Below are 22,074 nucleotides of genomic sequence, written 5' to 3' on the forward strand. Positions count from 1 at the left end.
ACAATAATAAATTAATTAAATATAATATAAAATACATATATATTAAATAAATATTAAATAAAATAACACATGTATAAATATAAATATACATATAAAATTGCATATATATAAATACATATTTATATATATATTATTATATTTATATTATTTTAATTAAAATACTACTACTACAAAATAATGATAACTAACACTAGCTTGCTCTATTCTTTTTCTATTCTATCTGTTTTCTTTTTATTTATTTTTATAATAAAAAAAAAAACTTGCTACAGTACTGCATTGGGATAACTGAGACTTGCCATAGCACTTGCATATTACTGCTCTTTTGTTGATTTTGATTGCTTCCATTGTCCTCATTTGTAAGTCGATTTGGATAAAAGCGTCTGCTAAAACACGTATATACACATCAAACAAATATTCATAAATAATACATTTAAATATTTTATATGTATATATAATTGTATTTATATAATATACTTCCCATACATTTGCAATTACATTTATATTTGTAGAATTATATTTAATTTATTTACATTTTATATTATAATATTTTATTTAATTAACATTCCCTAATTAAAAATACTACTATTACTACTATATATATATATATATATATATATATATATATATATGTAATGTTATTGTAATTAAAAATATATATTGTATGATAATGAAAAATACACAGTACAATAAACAGTATGAGGATTAAGTCTTAATGTAATTAACAGTTTTGGCAGCATACTGTTTGTACCTGTCTGACAGCAGGAAGGGGCAGATGTCTGGCACTGGTGGGGTGGTGGGTCTCATCTTAGCCAGAGCCATGATGTGCTCAAAGGTGATGTCCGTCTGAGTGCACACATCCACCACACACACTTCCTGTAGACTGCTCTGGTTCCGGGCTGACGGCCCCCGCCTCAACACCTGCACCACGATGGGATCCTTCCGCATGGCCTCCACTGTTCCCTCATGTCCAGACTTGGAAAATTCACGCCCATTCACCTAATAAAAAGAGGAAAAAATAAATATCAATAGAATTTAAACTACACAGACACACACACAAAGTAGCATAAAGCATTACATATGTCATAATATTATTTGTTTTAATTCAACTAATACTATTCATAATTTTTTATTAATTACTATATTATTTTTTAATTATTTTAAAAAGGCATATATGTTTATAATAATGATTTCAAGAAACTGTAAGCATGCTTGTGTAGCTCTGATATATAGATTTCATAAGGGACCAAACAGTGTGCGTAATCACAGTGACATCTGACAACTGTCAAAGCCGCCCCATCAGAATTCACTCACCCGCGTCAGCAGGTTCACTGCCAGACCAATTAAATCAGCTTGTTATAAGCTCGGAGTACTCAGCCTTTCAACCATTTATTTTTGAAAGAATCATACCCGAGGGAGCACACAAACCCCTTTACCTTTTTTGCTGTAGGTTTGTGAAATAACTGACAGGTCAGTCCCCTACATGCCGCTGCTGAAACTATTTTTATGATTAGTCTTCAAAGTGTAAGCTTATTTTACTGGTCGCGAAACACACAGAAACCCAACAAAAATCAATGAAAATGGCATGCAATGCAATGCGATGCGATGCGATAAAATAAAAAGTATTTCAAGTCAAAGAATCCCATTGAGTGTATTTATAATACACGATGATTCATGCATATTGTGGATTTCAACATACAGGTGAATTTATTAGCTAATGCTTAAAAAACTAGGTCACATTGTCCACAGTGAGACTTCAAGGCTGGAGCTCCTTTACACATGATTTATTCTAGGCTGAGCAGTTTACCTTCGGCTATGTGGTTCCTGTGAGGCAGAACTGGAAGCCAGCCTAATTATACAGGACTTCCTTAAGATTTCGTACCCTCATTTCACATTTCTTGCGAATGCCAACAACAAAGAGTGGCCTTTAGACCCTTTTCAACTATTTTCTTTTGTTTTGGGGGAGCGCTTAGCATTTGGGGCCTCAGGCTGTCAGGTACAACTGCTATTGAACGACCTCAACATTCGACACAACATGACAGGGACCTTTGCTCCCAGACATTCATCAAGTCATGCTAGCATCATGCAAAGTTCCTTACAGGTAGACTGAAGAGCAAGGGATCATCGGGCTAGTTGTGTCTCACCAGATGGGCCAATTAATCCAGCGGTAACTAGGGAACAGTCAAAATATGCACACAGAGATGGAGACTCTCTACCTGCTGAGTCTTGTCTTCAGAGCCGAGGTCATCAGTGCATCTAACTCGACAGATGCGATCCACAGCGCTGAGAATGAGGCTTGTGTCTGGTTGAAGCTAGTTAAATGTATTTAGACACAACACAAGCTAAAGGTCTGGTGAAGAAATAAAGGAAAACAAAACCTTACACCCACAAAAAATATGGCAGCATGATGGTTAAGGCAAGATGGAACAAACAGGAATAACGCAATTGCTTCACTTTTAGGATGCAGTGACTGGTATCAAGCATATGGCTGTACATTTGTGGAGAGATATTGTGGATATCGGCCAATGGATATTTCCATGCATACATGTTTATTTCCTTTATTGTTACAGTTAGATTACATTTTACCATCATGTATAATGATCAGTTAATTTGTTAACAAAGTTAATTGTTAAAAATGTTTATTTTTTAATTGTTAAATAATGTAATAATGCAATTAAAGATGTTATCAAAATAAGTATAATAGTAATAAATAAATGTAATAATACATTTAATATTAAATACATAAAATATCATACAATAAATTAAAAATAAATTTTTATATTTAGATGACCATTTGAAATAACACTATTAAAGATTATATTAACATAAATATAACAGTAATAAATATATGTAACAAGCATTTAAAATAAAAATACATATTATACAATACATAATAAAATGCAACAAAATAAATTTTTATATTTAGATGACCATTTGAAATAACACTATTAAAGATTATATTAACATACATATAACAGTAATAAATATATGTAACAAGCATTTAAAATAAAAATACATATTATACAATACATAATAAAATGCAAAACATTATAAATGCAAAACATTTTTACATTTAGATGACCTTTAAGAACATCCAACTTTAATAATTTAATAACATTATTAAAGATTATTTCAATGTAAATATAACAGTAATAAATATATGTAATAATACATTTAAAATAAAAATGTATAAAATATTATGTAATAAAAAATAACAAACAAAAAACTTAATTGTTGTTACATTTTTTAATTTGTTAATTTAATAGTTAATAGTTAATAGTTAAACTGATATCAAATGATGATATCAAAGTAAATATAATAGTAATAAACATATGTAACAATACATGTAATACATTAATAATAATAACAAATAATAATTCATATATAAAATATAATACAATAAAAATATCAAAATAAATATCAATTTTTACTGCTGTAATTGCTGCAATAAATAAATAAATAAACAAAGCCAAACATGTATGTATGTACGTATTTTTTTTTATTTTATTTTGTATTATTTTACACAAAATAATATAGATTTTTAATATTTGCCATGACATGACAATAATTATTGGCTTATTGGTCTTGGTTAAAAATGACGCACCTGTATAATCAATAACTGAGACATTCAGCTATCTGAATTGAATAACTGGACTTTTAACATAAATGAAACTGAATATAAGCATGCCATGGATGGTTTTCAAGGCTGGCTACTTGTTTTATGCCCGTAACATTTGTTACTTCCTATGAAAGTGGTTTTAAATCAGTCATAGTCAATGAATAGCCACTGGAGGAGAAACAGCCCACTGATTTCTATAGATTTAGATCATGTCTAAAAGATCAGTGGGTGAAGTTCATGTTGGTTAACGTTGATCCACAGCGAAATTAATTTAAAGGTCATTAACGTCAATGAAACTAGCCACCGCACACCAGCAAAGCTTCACCAACCCACCTCCACATTCCACCTCAAAACATGACTCCGAAAAGGTCAGGTGCTACCTGGGTTTGATAACAAGGTCTGAAATGGGAATGTACCGCAGTCATCTCAGACCCGTCATATTGATTTGAGAAGTACAATACCAGCTCTGCCTCAAGAGGACCATGCAGTACATCTGAATGCTGAAGAGGAGAGCAGAATCACCGCTAACATCAATAGAGGAGAGAACAATGTGTGTGTGTGTGTGTGTGTGTGTGTTGTCGGAGCTGTCATATTTGGGTCAGTTCTTGTCAGGTGACACATATCTACAGGCTTGTTTATTTTCTCCAAGCTGAATGATTTGCACAGGTGAGATAAGCACAAAGAAGTGATAAGACTGCATGTGTGTGTGTGTGTGTGTGTGTGTGTTTAAACACATGTGGCATGTGAGATAAGAATTGGATGGGAACCTCTGACCAAACAGCAGAAAATGCAACAGCTACAGGCAGATGCACAAACAAATAACATTACGTCAACCCAAAAAGTGCCAACGGCTGTTGAGAGAACTGACAAAGGAGCTAAACATCGATGAAAGACGCCAGACTATAGTCTTTTATATGGCACACTTGTAAGGGAGTCACTCTTTGAGTTTCTCTACACTGCGAATCTAAAAGGAATAAAGGCATGAGAGCATAACATAGTGAAATCCCACCTGGGAAGTGTCAAACAATCAGAAAATATTCTTCAGGGTATTATGTGTGAACAAAAACACAATATCTGACACACGGTCCCATTCACAACACCGAAAGCATCTTATCTTCATACTGAGACCCAGTCACCCATTTATTCACTGCAGGAGCTCAATGGCAACAGCACATGGAAGTCTAATCGTAAAAGAAAGACTTTCTTATTTATAATTTCTATCAAAAACCTAAATTTAGCATATTGCTTTAGTGCTCAGACTTTTTCTCTACGCAGCTGCAGGAGTCTATGAAACGCCCGTCGACAAGCATCGTCTCGCTGTGGAAGAAAAACCACATAGATTCTGTCACACAGTCTGTTATTATTCTAATTCATTTTCTTCGTTCGATTTACTCAGAGACTGATAACTAACTCGCCGTGTCGTTAACTATTCAGATATTCAAAAAGAGACTATTAACTATTTGCATATGCTATTTTCCATGTCGTCTCTGCGCTGATTAATCAAAGTGGCAAGAAATTAATGAGAGGCAATTAGTCCCCCAACGAAACGCATGACTGAGTGAGAGATGAGGAGAAAAAAAAGTGCAAGGACTTTCTGTATAAGTGAAATTTGGTGCAAATTACTGTCGATGTGTGGCAACAAAAATGGGGTTTTGGTCTCATTATAAGTAGAATCCAAGCATACTAAACAGATCGCAAACAAACAAGCAAACTGAGCAGATTAGTCATGATAATAACTTGGGGTAATTAATTAAAATCAGACTCTACGGCATATCCACCATTATGAACTTGGTGTGAAAATTATCAGTTTGACAAACTTTAAACTGAACAAGCACCATTTTTTTAAATTAATATATTTAATATTTGATAATACTGAAACAATTTTTAAACATCATTTAAATAACAAATACAGTACTTAAAATAAATATTATTTATATAACAAATACAGTATTTACAAAATTCTAAAATAACTTTATCCATCCAATGACATTCAGTGTTATTTTAGTATTATTTATATACTATTCTTGCTTTTATATTTTGCTTTTTTTGTTTTCATTTTAATTTTAGTTTATGTTTTAATAATTTAATAATTTTGTATTAATTTTGTATTTTTTCTAAAGATTATTAATTAATTGGATTAATTTTTATTTCAGTTATAGTTTTACTAATATTTATATACTATTATTGTTTTTATATTTAGCTTTTTTATATCTACGTTCAAGTTTTAATAATTTTGTTATGTGCCTCTTTTATTGTTTTCTAATGATTCCTATTTAATTGGATTCATTTCTATTTCAGTTTTAGTTTTACTAATTTTAGTACTTGCCAAGGCAACATTTCTACTATTCATTTAAGTTTCACATCTAATATTTACATTATATTTCAATTACCAAAAATGTTTCTTAACAGTTTTATAATAGCTTTATTAGTTTTATAACTGATGGTAGGTGACGAGAGTTTTCAGGGAAACCTGTTTGAAAACAATTATTTTTGCAACTCCGTTTGGTGTGGCTATTACAACCAAATGCTATTGCAAATTTCATCTGAATTATTCTAAACCTAATTATACTATAGAAATAAGATGCAACACCTAGGAAGGCGTAAGCATCTACAAGTACAGGCCTTCCCCCACCTTTTCCTTTTTTAACACGCATAGCACATACACAGTATTCCCACATAAGTATCTGTGATTACACAGTATCACCATAGAGATTCAACCGTCTCCACTGCCATTGCTTATGCGTGTGCTTTTGCGTTAAATTAAAATTCCTCTTTAGGGACAAATAATTACTCCTCAAAGAGTTTTTCGGCGGCAATATGCCACTGACTTATTCTGTGGGAATCAGGCATTGGGAGTTTGACTACACAACATAACGCTGACAGAGTTCACCCTGCAGGCAAATCTCTACCTTTCACAACATAATTAAATTCTCCATTAGCACCAACCTTGGTTTGATCCTCCGAGCAGTATAAATGCCTCTCATTCTTCTCTATTTTCAGGTACAAAAATAAATAATGCATTTGAAATAACAGGCACATATATCACACAGAGCTGTGTATGTCTAACTAATGAGTGCTTCAGCAGGACCCAGCCATGGATGACATGGGTTATGACAAACAGCGTCAACAAAACGTTTATTTAGTCTCAGTGTCTCACTACAATAACCCGACGCAAGCACTCTCAATATGTACAATCATACCGCATGCTGTCATAGAGTACATCATTTGTACTGAATCTAGACGTAGGGAATTGTTTTTCCATTATAGTCTACAGGAGTGTGAATAAATGAAATATTCTCAGAATGCAAACTGATTTTTGACAGGGTTGTCTCTCTCTTTGACCACGTCACCTGCCCTATTTCCAGGCCTTAAAGGTGTCATATGATGCTTTTTTAAAAATCATTATTTTGTGTATTTGGTGTAACAGAATATGTTGACATGCTTTAATGTTCAAAAAACACATTATTTTTCAAATACCAATTTTTAAATCATTTTCAAAGTTTTTAAATTCCTTGTTTTATTGTTGTGATTATTTTTTATTATTATTTTCTTTTCTTTTATGTAAAGCACTTTGAATTACCATTGAGTATGAAATGTGCTATATAAATAAACTTACCTTGCCTTGCCTAATCATGCTAGAAACATGCTAGCAACATGTTAGAAACATGTTGGCAACATGCTGACAATATGCCAATCATGCTAAAACATGTTAACAACATGCTAATCATGTTAAAAAACATGTGAACAACATTTTAATCATGCTAGCAACATGCTAATCATAATAAAATATGCCAGCAACATGTTAGAAACATGCTGGCAACATGCTAATGCATCATATGACCCCTTTAAACCTAACGTGTTAGCACATGTAGGGACTTGTTGCTCTTCCTGGTCACTGATGGATTTCATCAGGGTTGCTGTGGCACTAGAAATTGCAAAAGAAACTAGATGAGTAAAGTTTGTAAACAAACTTTGAAGTTGGCTTGAAAAAGCCTTGTCTGAAAGTTTGAAGCAGTTGTAAATGCTTGAAGTTTGAATGTTTAGATAGATTAGATGGACATTGATAGTATGTTGCTAATATAATTTAGTACATAGCATGATTAGCATGTTGTTACTAGCATGTTGCTACCATGATTAGCATGTCACTAGCATGTTAAGCTTAAATAGCAGATCAGTACATTGGATTTTTCAAGCCAACTTAATGACTTCAAATAGGTTCCCCAAACCCTTCCCCCATCTGCAATTGGTCAGAAAAACAGATAGCCCCGCCCCCAGACTCACACCATTGGTGGAGCCAATCACTGTGTCTGAAATCTGCTATATAATATGTGAAAACAGTATGCCAAAAGACTAGCACGTCTGAATTCATAGTATTCAAAACCAAAAGGCAAAAACATATTTTTTTGACAGTTGCGAAGTAAGTTCAAATTCAAATGTACCTACTAGACAGTATTCGATTTTGGATGCACAAATTGTTTCTGTGTTGAGCTAGTCAGAAAGTAAAAAAAAAACAAGCAATTGCTAGCAAACTACTCTTACTATCTTTACCATATCTTTTTATGGCAAAAATTATAGTCTGCAGTTCCAAATTCAGCAAATGTTTTGAAAGAACACTGAAAAATTACACACATCTACCAACCTTCAAAACCACTGATCCTTACTGAAGCAAAAAATGGACCAAGGCCTGAATTTAGCTATTGGTTTTGCTGTGCAGTTGAGTTCACTTCAAGGTTCACCAATAAATGTCATGACGAAAATGCTGTGGAACAAGCCGACATTAATCATAACCATCACCACAACAGAACAAGGCTATGCAATACAACAATAAAAGGAGGGAAGACCAAAGGTTCAGAGCTAAACCTGCCTTTTTTGTACATGCTGACTCTCACTTGACCTAATGTTGAAAACTACTGATTGTTCCTGAAGGGCAATGAACCTGGTGTCTCAGCCTTAATATGCCTGAGGAATCAGTCAAGCGAGCCGAGGAGAGTTATGGGTACTGCAGTCAGGCTGCGCGAGAGAGAGAGCAGGAGAGACAGATCTGAGGGTGATTTGTGGTTTCAGTGAGTATGCTTCATTATTTCAGCTGATTTCACTGGTAGGAGTGTCCCACAATGCCTCACTAATGACTTTAATGAAGGACTCTTCTCTAGAGAGACGCCAGCTCTATTCCAAAGCCTAGTGAGCTGCCATTTAAGGCAGTCATAGAATCTCATAAGTGACTGATTTGGAATGCTCTACATACTGTAGGTAGCAAGTCCATGTGCCACACAAATCAACTTCATTTGATATCAATACAGTTTGATGTTACCATGTTACATGAGTTTTCCACGTTACATTGCTCAAATAAGCATAAAAATACTGAATAATAAATTCTCTTTTTTATTTCATTTCAGTATTAACATTAAAAAAAAATTTAATTCTAAATTTTGACATTCTGTACCCACGGATTTGTTTTAACTTATCAGAACAATGCAGAACATATATATTTATTTATATATTAAAAAAAATATATATATATTTATTTTTTATTAATATTTAAAAACATAAAAGCAAGGCACAATATAAAACATTTTAGATAAAAAAATATGAATAAAAAATATATGAAATATAAAAAAGATAAAAAAATGAATGAATGAATTAATATTTTAATAATAATAAAATAATTAAAAAAAATAATAATAATAAAATGTATGATAATTTTATATTTAAATATAGAAATATGTAATAATTATAAATAAATAAATGGTTAAATAAATAAATAACAGAGCAGGGCACAATATAAAACATGTTTTTTAAAATGAATGAATGAATGAATGAATGAATACTAAAAATGTTACATAGACCGAATGGAACAAAGAAAAACAGATGGATCTAGTGTTCTAGTAAAGAGTCTAATGTATTGGCTTATCTTCCACTGTGAACTTCATTCAAGTGTCTCACTTTCAGACTGACTCTAATAGATGCATTGTAGTGTGTCCGGTGCCAGGGGCTTATTGTCTGCTACTTCCTCCTACACACATTACACACAGATTAACCTTACATCTGCCATCATTACAGGCAGGAACACCACAAACAATAGCCATATACTGACATAGACAAACACACACACACACACACACACCCACACACTATGTACCAAGCAATATTTCTAAATCAAATCAAGGGAAGGATACAGTAACTGCTTTATAATCCAATGTATCAGAGTTCAAGAGGGGGTCAGAGCCTGTACCAGTGACTTTCAGATAGACAAACACACACACACACACACACACACACCCACACACTATGTACCAAGCAATATTTCTAAATCAAATCAAGGGAAGGATACAGTAACTGCTTTATAATCCAATGTATCAGAGTTCAAGAGGGGGTCAGAGCCTGTACCAGTGACTTTCAGTCATTCTGACAACGGATAAAGTTCATTTCTGAGTTCTAAACGTAATATGCTAATAACCTGAGTGAGTCCTAGTTGTCTGTATTGTCAAAGTACAAATCAAACTCCTGTTGATGTACTTTTCCATCATTTCCAAGGCACGAAAAGTGGTATCGCACACTTGCCAATCCAAACACATTTCTAGACAAAAACATACTAATCAAAGACCACATTATTGTGTGCAAATCTTTTGTCCTGCATCCCACGTTTGCAGATCCAAAGCCTGATGAATGCGTCTGGCAGTTGCGCGTGGGCTGGCACGGGTCAGTCATGCTCTGCGTGTAACTAATTCACCACTACAGGTGTGGCACATGGCACGTCCAAAACCGACATCTGCTCCCCATCAAACCTGAAGCCCAATATTAAGATGAATCAAATAAACAGGCGCACAAACACAGCATTTAATATGCAAACCTGCACCTTCTGAGTAAAACCATGTACATTGTGCAGTAGTTCAATGTGTGAACGACAGATTTAAATCAAATTATAACAACACTTTAATGAGCTACCAGCCGTGAGATTTTTTCTCTCCCCCTGAATGTGTGCGTAATTCCCGGATCTTTCTGTTACATGCCAATTAGCATTATTCCTCATGTGTGCAGTCGGATTCCGCTAGGCAGATTCACACCTGAACAGTCTTCAAGAGCACGTCAGATGTGTGTGAACGGACATCCAAACACACGCTTGCTTAAAGATCGTCTCTGACTCAAACAGGCCCATAATGCACGCCACGCTGGCTTGTTTCACAGTGCAATTTAGCTCCATTCAGCCTGTCGGCAGTCAGTCAACGCCTGCTTTTACAGTTGCTCAACGGATGACTTCAAGTATGAATTGGGCATAGTTGGCTAATCAGAAATAGACATGGAAGAATTTGAATGAGCAGATAAAAAGACAGAACGTTTAGGACAGAGCAAGGATAGGGGAGACACTTAAGACTCCATTCATTTAATATTTATTAATGTAAATTTATTCAATTATTGTGTAAAATACACATACAAAGAAACAAAACATTTGATTAAATCAATCAATCAATCAATCAATCAATCAATCAAATGCTGGATGGTCACAAATTCTTACCAGTCAGTATTTCTCTATGTAGATTTATTTAATTAAAATTAATAATATAATATAATATAATGTCATATATGTCATATAATATAATGTCATGTCATATAATATAATGTCATATAATGTCATATAATGTCATATAATATAATATAATATAATATAATATAATATAATATAATATCATATCATATATAAATGTTGGATATTCACACTTTTGACTCCAGTCAATATTTCTAAATGTAGATTTATTTTTGTACATTTATTAGATTTATTCTAAGTAAGTTTACACAACAAATAAATAACTAAAAATAAATAAATATTTTTACAGAATAACATTTATACAGCTCAAACAATGATTCTAATTTAAGAGAGCTATGAAGTAGATGCTTGAAACCAACATACAAAACCACTTGCTTGCGTAAACACATGCGTACTTGAACTTCTAACCTACAACTTCCCTATGTGGCAACTAGCCCTAGTCTCTTCTATATGCTTTAATAGGCCAATGCTGTATATGAAAGCAAAAAATAGGACACAAAACTGCTAATTTCCTGGAAAGGATCTGCTCTAAGACTTGAACCTTACTGATGTTTCAGAGAGCAGATCTGGTTACAGAGTGGAGACTCCACGGTGTGCCCCACAGATGGGCTGCTTGATACTTAATACGCAAACGGACCGCGCAGGAGACCTCAGAGAGCTGCTAATGACTTTTCAAGCACACTAGAAACCCAACTCAAGTTTGATAGTCACAGGATTGAATGAACATACAGAACCCTTCCAAGACATACAAGTTTTGACTCAATGAGCGAAAAAGCCTGAGTGACAAGCAATGACAAGGGAATGAGATCTACAGGCTTCAATATGACATTTACGCAATTACAGACCAGTTATCAGTGCAACAAATTACAACCAAATACAGATATGAATGACTGGGTGTTTCTTCAACCATGGACAACTTCTGGCTCTGTGGATTTTTCGAAAATAAACTCTTCAAACACACTTCTCATACTCTCTCTAGTTTGAAATTATAATTCTTTTGTCATTTTTTTCTGAAGGTAATGAACATTTATATCACAAAATTATTGTCTCTGATAAAATGTTGTGATAAAAATGTCATTGTAAATACTGATTCCTTCATCTTGATAAAGCTAATTTCTTAGATAGCATTTTACATGTCCTAAATACCCACAAAAAAACAATATTTTCACACTTTTTGTAATTGGCAAAATTACAATTTAATAGGAAATGATGCACATTATAAATATATGAGTATATAAATATATGAGTATATAAATGTATATATTTATAGGGCACATATATATATGAAAAATATGAAAAATAGGAAAAATAGGGCACAATATACTGTATAATCTGAAGGAATTTTTCCGGATTTTTTAAAGGTGTTTTACCAGTGTTTTGAATTTTACACTTCATTGCATTGTGTTTTAGAGTAAACAGAAATGCCCGTAAAATTAATGGATAATGTTGTGTGTAATGAGCTGCCAGTGCTTTTTCTGTTATTTTACAGATTTATTTTTTACAGTATATATATATATATATATACACACATATACATAGTACGTAAACTTTTGATAAAACTTAATTAGTGGTAAAGTTATTGGTCATAATTGCAAAATTGATCATCATAGTGACACTACAACTGATGCACACAGTAATAATGTGTGTACAAATTAAATAATTTTTAAATAAACTTCGTTTTAGATGAAATGCATTGGTTCTGATTATTTCACTACTCACTTAGATAAACCGTTTTTAAAGGGGTCATATGATGCGATTTCAATTTTTCCTTTCTCTTTGGAGTGTTACAAGCTCTTGTGTTTTCACATTTAAGTTTCTGACACAAGAGTACAGCAATAAAATCTACACATAAAAGGTATTTTAAAAAGCAGCAAAAATTAATTTTAAAGTTTAACATGAAAAAAAGTCAAAATCTCAACCCTTCAGAAATGCATGATTGTTGTTAAAGGAACCTGAATACAAGTTCAACACATTCACAAGGAATGTTTGAGTAATATCATCTTATCATTGCTGTTGAATTAAGGATGTCACAGTGTGCTGGTGTCAGACTCAGAGGAAATGACCCGGGCCAGTTTGTGTCTCACACTGACAGACTGTCACTCACACAGGGGGCCGAGGACAGCCAAGAGGAACAGACAGGAGCAGTGACCTCCCTGTGTGTGTGTGTGATGAAAGGTGAAATGCATCCAATCCTGTCTGCTATTGCCAGATGTAAGAAAGCATATCTGCAAAGACACAAGGTCTCTCTCCATATTTTAATTCCATATAACAGTCCATTCTAACAGTGTGAACTGTGAAGTTATACTGAAATTAGTCTCTGATAAACACTGCAATTTCAGCATTCCATAATTCCTCAGCCTTCTGCTCTCTGTTTTCTCTCAGAAAACGTCTCACCTTTGCAAGAACAAAAGAACAGACAGAAAGTGAGGTGGGGGAGGGGTATCATCCACGTTTCGTGTGGCGTACAGACACAAGAAGCCACTGAGATCTATTCCTGTACCTTAACCTTGCACACACAGACACTTTATTATTTGATCCTCATAACAATCTTACAAAGTAACTGCGCTACTGGGCTGAACTGCAGTGCTCACAGATTGTTTTAATATTGCTGATACATCACACATAACCCATAAATTATCTGAATTTGTCTGAAGAGCTCTCGAACTGTAATTCTCCGCAATACACTAGCAGCTGCACAACACACACATTATTTCCTCCCTGGGTCCTTGGCCAGATGGGATATTAGGAATTGTCATCTAGACGTATGTACCTGCTAATTGTGTGTTAATTACAAATGGATCAATCCACAATCCTCCAGTGCAGCATAAACCTGCTATATAGACCCAATCAATATAGAACAAATCAACGAAAACAACCTAATTTAAAGTCAATGCGAATTGCCATTTGAAACCACTTTTAATAGCCTGATGTATTTTAGATTGAAAAATGATATTCTGTGTAAAAAAAAAAAAAAGCAATTTAGGTTGATTTTACTTGCAAGAAATCAATTATATGATAATTTTATCTACCTTATCTAAATAAACTAATAATTAAGCACTAGAAACTAAAGCTACATGTAATTTTAAGCATTACAACATTATAAATGTACAGTGAGAAAAATAAATAACTCAACTTGTGTTATGCTGAAGATGAAATTTAAGTTTTATTAAATTATTAGCATTTTAAAATGTAACTTTAAGTGTTATATCATGGCAAACATAATCTAATGTAAAAATAGAAGAAATTTGAATTCACAGTTAAATATTCAACATCACCTTGTAAATAAATAAATCCAAAACAATCTAATTTAAACTCCAGTCAAATTGCCATTTGAAACCCATTTTAATAGAGTCATTTTGTGTATTTCGGACTGATATTGAGATTCAGTGTGGGGAAAAACAATTTAAGCTGATTTTATCCATAGGAAATCAATTGGTTCGTGAAAAACAGAGCTATTTTGTTATTGATCAACATTATCTTAAGGCCTGAGTGACATCAGCGAACAAGCAAAGTCATTTAAAAGAGGAAGAGTAAGTTATTACATTCTGATTAAATATTAAGACTGAATTGATGAATTGTTAACTAGGGAAATGCATTAAGAAAGTACATTTTGATTTCATGTTGCCTTCTTTTGCACAATAGCCTACGTAAAGCATTAACATCTCAGAAAGATTTTCCTTTTTTTCATGCTAGATCCATCACACTAGTTCTCGTCATTAAGTCAAGTGAACAGCGGTATGTAGATTTAATGCCGTGTGTTTCATTCATGCAGCACCCATGTGTGATGGAGGTGTAATCAGCCCCTTTTGACTTGCCAATTCGGCCGGCTCACAGAGAATTGCATGATGAAGGAAAGACAAAACTCCATAACTTCTTATAATTACCAATCAGCTCTGAAGCCCAGCACTAATTACACACCAGTGTGTCTAGGGCAGACAAGCAGGTCATCTCCTCTGCGGTTCCAGACAAAGAACTTTTATTATCTCTTCTGCTGAAATTGGACTATGATTGTCTTACAACAATGAAAAAGAGAGGCCAGAATCAGTTTAAGAATATAAAACGACAGGTTTAGGACAAAGGAACAAGATATTATTTATGCATATTCATAATTTTTGGTTTGTTTGGAGTTAATAATTTCAAAAAGGAGTTCACAAGTTAGTCTGTCAGTTCTGAAAGGGCAAAACAATACTAAACGCAAATAATAAAATGCTATTAACTGCAACTTGGCCTACTTAGAAAGAAAATTAAGTCTTTAAAAGGGGAGTTGTGAGTTAAAACCTATATGCAATAAATCTCCTGCAGAGTGTCTGGTTGATGCAAAGTACATTTTTGCATTGCATAGCTAGTGTGTCTGCACAGGTGGTGTATGGTATATTGGAAAAAATCGAGAGCAGGGGTTCAGACCAATCAGAGGGTCTGACTGGTTGAGTGGGTTTGTTATACGGATGTAAAGGTCAAGCCTGCACTTTTTAAAATGAAATAACACAAAAAAGAAAAGGTCACCTCATAATTTCTCTTGAAAGACAGTCATACAGGAAGCAGATCAGACAGAAGTGTAAAATCCCATGAAACTCAATCCACCTAGAGACAGTAACAGCAATGATAATTACCCTGTTGGCACTTCTTATTACAGTTGATGCTATACAACTTAAAAATAGTTAAGAAAAAGATTAGCAGAGTGCAACCTTGCACAAATGTATTGAAATTGGGGTCATTACATAAAAGCTGATATTATGTTAATGCTGATAACCGAAAAATAGAAAATATTAACATTCTTTACTATTTTGTCTAAATAAATTAATAATTTAACAATAAAAACTAAAATTATTTGTTATATTATTTGTTAATTATATGTGAATTTGGGCATCAAATCATGATAATGTACAGTATGAAAAATAAATAATAATTTGTGCTATGCTTAAGATTACCTTTAACAGTGTTTATAATCACATTAAATATTTTATTAAATAGTTCATTAAATAATATTATATGAAACCATTTATTAAATAATAATGTTATTAAATTATAAGATTAACTCGAAGTAAATGTTACATTGTGGCAAAGGTAACAAATGTAAAAATAGAGGAAATGCACAAATCAATAAACCAATATCAACTAATACTAATAAATAAACTAATGAATAATAAATGAACAAATAAGTGAGATGAATGAATGAAAGAACTGCAGCCAATAACAAATATGGTATCAATATAGGGTGCATCCCTAACAAAAGTAACTAATTTCATTCACTTAATTAAATTAAAATGTATTGAACTATCATAGATCTGTTCATGTGTGCTTTTGAAAGCCAGGATAAAATTCTACATATTCACATGGAGTCTAAAAACTGGTATGCAGTAAACATGAAACCACACACACAATAGCAGGTAATACGGTGCGTCTGGTAAGGAAGATCAGTAGCTGCTTAAATGACATGAGACACAGGTTTAGATGAGATCATCTGATCTCTTTCCAGATCAGGAGAAAAAGATGAACTCAGCATCTGTCATTTCACTAAAGCAAAAAATCACCAGGACCACTGAGAGAGTAGAGTCTATTTTTAGCAATAATTATGCAATCATTCCATGCATGCTAGAGCCAAAAAGAATGATATGGGCTTTAAATGAGATTTCCATCAAATGCACACACACACGCTTCGCCTGGGCTGGAGTTGGCAGGGTATGCTGATATGATCACCCCGGGGTCTGTGCTATCTGACAGGCTTATCATCCAACACACTCACAAGATCAATCAAAACTACATGTTTCTTTGTCTTTCCCTTCTTTTGTTCCACACCAATCGCATTTCATCAGCAAGGAGCATCAGTTAGAAAAAGGCTCCGGGACAGGAAGATAGATGAGGGTGTTCTGAGAGAGAGACAGGGGACGCGGCCCAACAGTGACGATGCCAATAAGAGAGACCTTGTTTCAGGCAGGAGTGTGAAGTATCCTTACACACAAACTCAATCTTACACACTCACAAAAGCCAGTTTCTTTTGGCAGGTCTCTCTAAAGGTTGTCCTCCATCTGGAGGCTGTGATACACTGACTACCCAATTCACTCACACAGATCCAGATTCATATGGTTGTTAGTGCTCTCGAGACCAACACTTCCTCTGACCCTCGATGGCCATTGTAGGGGGCACAGAGGTAAACTAGTGCCAGCTTTTTCATGTTAATTAAAAATCACATTTGGACTTTGGAGAAGATCTTTTAGAACAAGGTGAATTACAAATAGCAAATGTAATTGATGTAATTCCTGCTAATTTCTGCTTCTGTGTTTTCAATGATATCTCTGAAATTCATGGAACTGCAGATGCTACAAATGAGCGTCTGAGTGAGAGTAAATGAGTGGGAGGTGATATCTCTCGTTCTCCTCACATGCTGATCCACAGACTGGAAATTACACTGAGCATCTGTCCCCATAAGGGATCCTGACCACAACCATAAACTGCACTGCTCCCATGAGCCTCAGTGTTTCAGCTCGACTGAGTGAAATAGCCTCTATCACCTCATGCTAATACAGATTTGCTGATCAGCAGTTACTAGAGTTTTAGAGATTACTGGAGAGATAAATGCATTTACATTTAGTTGCCTGACTCTGTGCACCTTTCAGATTTAGCCTAGCAGTAGATCAATTTTTAGCACAAGACAAAATCTTTAGGTAAAATCAGAGTTGCCATAGTAACAAAATGTTAAGTCATAAGTTCATCACACTAGTTTGACCATTTTGAATTTCTGATGAAGAAAACCGAGCTAAAACTCTGAGAACTCATGCAATTGAGTAGAAAAGACTAATTACAGTGTTATATTATAAAATATATATTCATCACACTAGTTTGACCATTTTGAATTTCTGATGAAGAAAACCGAGCTAAAACTCTGAGAACTCATGCAACTGAGTAGAAAAGACTAATTACAGTGTTATATTATAAAATATATATTATTTATTTACACAGTTTGTTCAATAAGTGACCATTTTCTGCAGATATCAAAGGGTTCACATACTTTTTCACAATCACTGTGTATTAATACGCATCCACCATAATGTTATCCGTTTGCGGTCTTGTTTTCTATAGCACTGCAGAAAATAATTATTGGTTTCTCAAAAGCTGTCATTTCGAAAGGTTACCTGATATCACTGAGTGTTTACATCACCCTCAAATCAAATCATCTGTAATAAGACTTGAAATGGCATCACATATTACATCACAATGGATAAACAGCAGCTAATCACAGAGATTTTGCCAGTTTCATCCGCCAGCCAAATTAAGGTAAAATCTAAAACTTGATCTTGCTGACAGAACACAAACACACAAGCCAAGTCCTCCGAGACTGAGAGTAAGAGAGAGGGAAAGAGTGCTGGAGTACGGGTCTTTGTAACGTGGCTAACAAAGAAAGAAGAATACATTTCCATGGTGAGCCCGTTGAGGGGCGAACACTCACACTAAACTCATAAATCTCACAGACCACCAGGGCTAACGGGGCTGTGCTGCCAAGAATAGTGTCAAAATTGTCAGGGCACGTGAAATTGCAGTGTAGGCGTGTGTTTGTGTTTATTCGTGTCTGCTTCTTGTTGTGACTTCAAGTGTAGCACGGTGCAACATTTTCTTTGATTTCTTCTCGCGAACATAAAAGCTGGAAAATTTAAATTGCGGAATAACAGAAACATCTGAGGCAACGCTTCCTTGACACACTTTCGCTTCAGCTTGGGAATTCACTCCACAGAGAGCAGATCCATATTTCCCTTTCCTTTCAACCTTCCCTAGTACCTTCATCCTTCCTGGAGACATTGCATTATTCCTTTCTCTCCCCGTTTTCTCGTTCTTCAGTCGGGAGTTGAACTACAACAAAGGGACCAACATGTGACATATAAAAAGTAATCTCGTGTCAAGCAAAAAGCAAACTGTAACCAGCCAGACACATACACACAATCTCTAGGGTGTCAAAGCGGCAACACGCCGCACACAAAAATGCTGCCAGCCACTCCTCACTCTATACTGCCACAAAAGAGCAAGCGCTTGTACAGAACTCCCAATCACAGGCAATACAGCTCCGCTATCAGCAAGATGTCACTCTAAACACAAGCCCACCGTTTTGAAGCAGTAGGGATCAAACTTCTATCACCTCAGTCCAGTCGCCGACAGGGATAATCTCCCAGATTGGCTTCCACACAGACAAAAGGCACAGTTTACCATCTAATTAGGGACTAAAGCCATTTTTTACAACAGCTTAATGAGGCGGTGATCAGAGCAACATGAAAATATTATTTTGCACGCTTGATGCTCAGGAGGGAGCATGGACTTTGACCTCCTGTGCAGTGCAGGAACATGGGCAATCCTACAGCTCGGAGAGGAGCGGAGCCAGGAGTTGTGCCAGTCCGAGACTCGCAACAACACTAAATTTATCTTTCACTATTGTATTGAACAACTCTCTATTTCTAAGTATCTGTTATAGATCTCCAGTGGGTGTCAACTACAAAGACAAGGGTTGGAAACGTAGTGGTACTAATCATGATCAATGTTCTTTTTGCAATTTGTTCTGGAATTTGCACCTTATCCAGGCTTGCTTCCTGCTTGCAAATCTGACTCGCAACTACATAACGAAAAAACAATTTTCACCAGTGTGTAAAATCCAAAATTCTCCTCCTCCTAACTGTGAGCATCTTGTACAACAGCTGTACCCAAATGAACAAGAACATGAGTACAGTTGTAAAGGGTGTGCGCTGCAAAACTTCCTTTGATCCCTGACAAATGCTTCCAGGTAAGTCCCCAATGCGGTTGGGAATTCATCACACAACACAACAAAGAGTTCCCCTAAAGAACTCTTCACACAAGACTGTGCAGATCCAAACACAGCACAACTACTAGAACCAAACTGAATGTCTTTTAAAACACAGGGTTTGGAGTCAATAGCCCCATGGGCATGCTTGGACCAGAGTTCGAATCCCGGCTTGTGGTCCTTTCCATTCTCGCACCTCTTGCTCTCTCCCACTTCGCTTCCTATCCACCCTCTGACTGTTGTATCCAAAAAAGCACAAAGGGCTTCCCCATCTACTACTTGTAGAAGAAGTGTCCTGTCCCTTGAAACAACTGGTTCTACTTGCATTATTCTTATTTTTAGGTTGCTTAGTCTAGATAAATGGAACCATTCATCTAACCAAGTTGCCTAGAGAACATATCTCTAGAGAAGGTAGAAACTTACATGAAGGGTCCCATCTGATCTACTAACTCAACTTCAGAATGCTCTCAGGAGTAGGTTAAACAAGTCGACTCACCTGTGCGATCTCATACAGCAGCTTGTAGTGCTCCTCTCTCTTCTGCAGCGTGCACAGGTTACAGCCCATCTCGCCGTCGCGGGTCCCCCAACAGATCTCTGGCAGTAGTGCACACACACAGGCACACCGGGGATTTCCCTCAAACGTTGAGTAACGTCTCTCATCAGTGGGTACCTCTCACCCCCTCTTCTTTGTGTGAAAATCACGCACTGACCGGCCTGCCTGATGCTGCAGAATTCCTTGTGAATGACTGTCTGTGTGCGTGCATCATACCCCCTCGATCTCCCAGTGTCTCTCTCATCCACACTAGCTAGCAGTCATCCACGCACGCTGTACTAAACCCCTCTTCATAGAGACACACCCCCCTTCTCTCACTCGCCCATCTCTATCTCTCTCTCTCGGTTCCTCCCTTTAAAGCTCAGTGCACATGACTACACCTACTCTAGCCCATGAATAATAATGACTGTCTGTTGGCTATTCATAAAAGATGATGCGTAGAAGGTGCTGTGACTGTGTTAACTGGGTATTTATCTCGAGGCATTAAATAAGATGGTAACGACCACCAACTGAGCAACTAAAAAATACATCTCATGTTCAGATAACACATTTATTTATTATATGATTGATTTATGATGTTCATTTCTCAGTCATTAGTGATGCTGTATTTCATGAATAGGAATTGGCTTTGTGAAATAGAATGGTTTGTTTTTCAGTGAAGAGTGAATAAATGTTATCAAAATGGATTTCAACCATTTTGTGAACACTGTATCCAATCCAGACATGATGCAATACACCAATAAGAGATAAAACTCTTTTATGTAACAGAGTTTTTATCCTAACGAGTCGCAACAGGACATTTTGTCAGTGCCAATTTCTATGTCTGCTGTGTGGGTCAGTGTCGCCCACTGTGAAATCTCTTTGGTCCAAAACCTCACCACTTATTACTGCACACTGAACATCAAATATCGTCTGATTAGCTGTGAATGTATCACCGTCTGGTGCAGTTTTTGTTGTCTTTTCTCTGTCTGCAAACTCTGGTTGCAAATCGCCACCCTAGTGGTGGTTGTAATGAACTTTCAATGTGTTTGTGCATCGCCAATCTTAGTTTGTGTCTCAAGTAAAGTAACATGACAGCAAGAGCTTCTATCCTTTGCTTACTGTAACCATTCATTTTAAAGTAGCAGCAGGACTTGGAGTCGCAGCCAAAGCTCACATTGGCGTCAAAAATCTTATATCCCAAAGAACACTTTGTCATAAGCACTGAAAAAGAATCTAGACAAATTGCAAACTTCACCACCCAGCTCTTTACATTGGCACTGACATTAAAACTACAATATTAGTTAAAGGGATAGTTCACCCAAAAATGAAAATTCTGTCATTAATTACTCACCCTCATGTCGTTCCAAACCTGTAAGTTCATCTTCAAAACACAAATTAAGATATTTTTGATGAAACCCGAGAGCTTTTTGACCCTGCATAGACAGCAACGCAACTACCACGTTCAAGGAGTTGTGCGTCGTGGTACTTTCGTGAAAGTCCATCGACTGACACAGAAGAGAAGAAATTGTTGAATAAAGTTGTTATTTTTGTTTTCTAGGCGCACACGGTATTCTCATAGCTTTATAAAATTAAGGTTGAAC

At 35.3% G+C, this 22,074-nt stretch overlaps 1 protein-coding gene across 1 annotated transcript in view; it reads right to left on the reverse strand.

Annotated features, from left to right (window-relative positions):
• LOC107655556 (PDZ domain-containing RING finger protein 4) overlaps positions 1 to 20,721 on the reverse strand; it is a 34,045-nt gene extending 13,324 nt beyond the window's left edge. The window contains exons 1-2 of the mRNA XM_016443073.1: positions 20,435 to 20,721; positions 749 to 996 (exon numbers count right to left, since the gene is read on the reverse strand). Coding sequence (XP_016298559.1) covers positions 749 to 996; positions 20,435 to 20,503 — 317 coding nt within the window. The 5' untranslated portion in view covers positions 20,504 to 20,721. The remainder of the gene's footprint in view (positions 1 to 748; positions 997 to 20,434) is intronic.
• Positions 20,722 to 22,074: the final 1,353 nt, after the last annotated feature.

The sequence above is a fragment of the Sinocyclocheilus anshuiensis genome, unplaced genomic scaffold (assembly GCF_001515605.1).
Source record: "Sinocyclocheilus anshuiensis isolate Anshui unplaced genomic scaffold, SAMN03320099.WGS_v1.1 scaffold916, whole genome shotgun sequence".
In the NCBI taxonomy this organism is placed as follows: Eukaryota; Metazoa; Chordata; class Actinopteri; order Cypriniformes; family Cyprinidae; genus Sinocyclocheilus; species Sinocyclocheilus anshuiensis.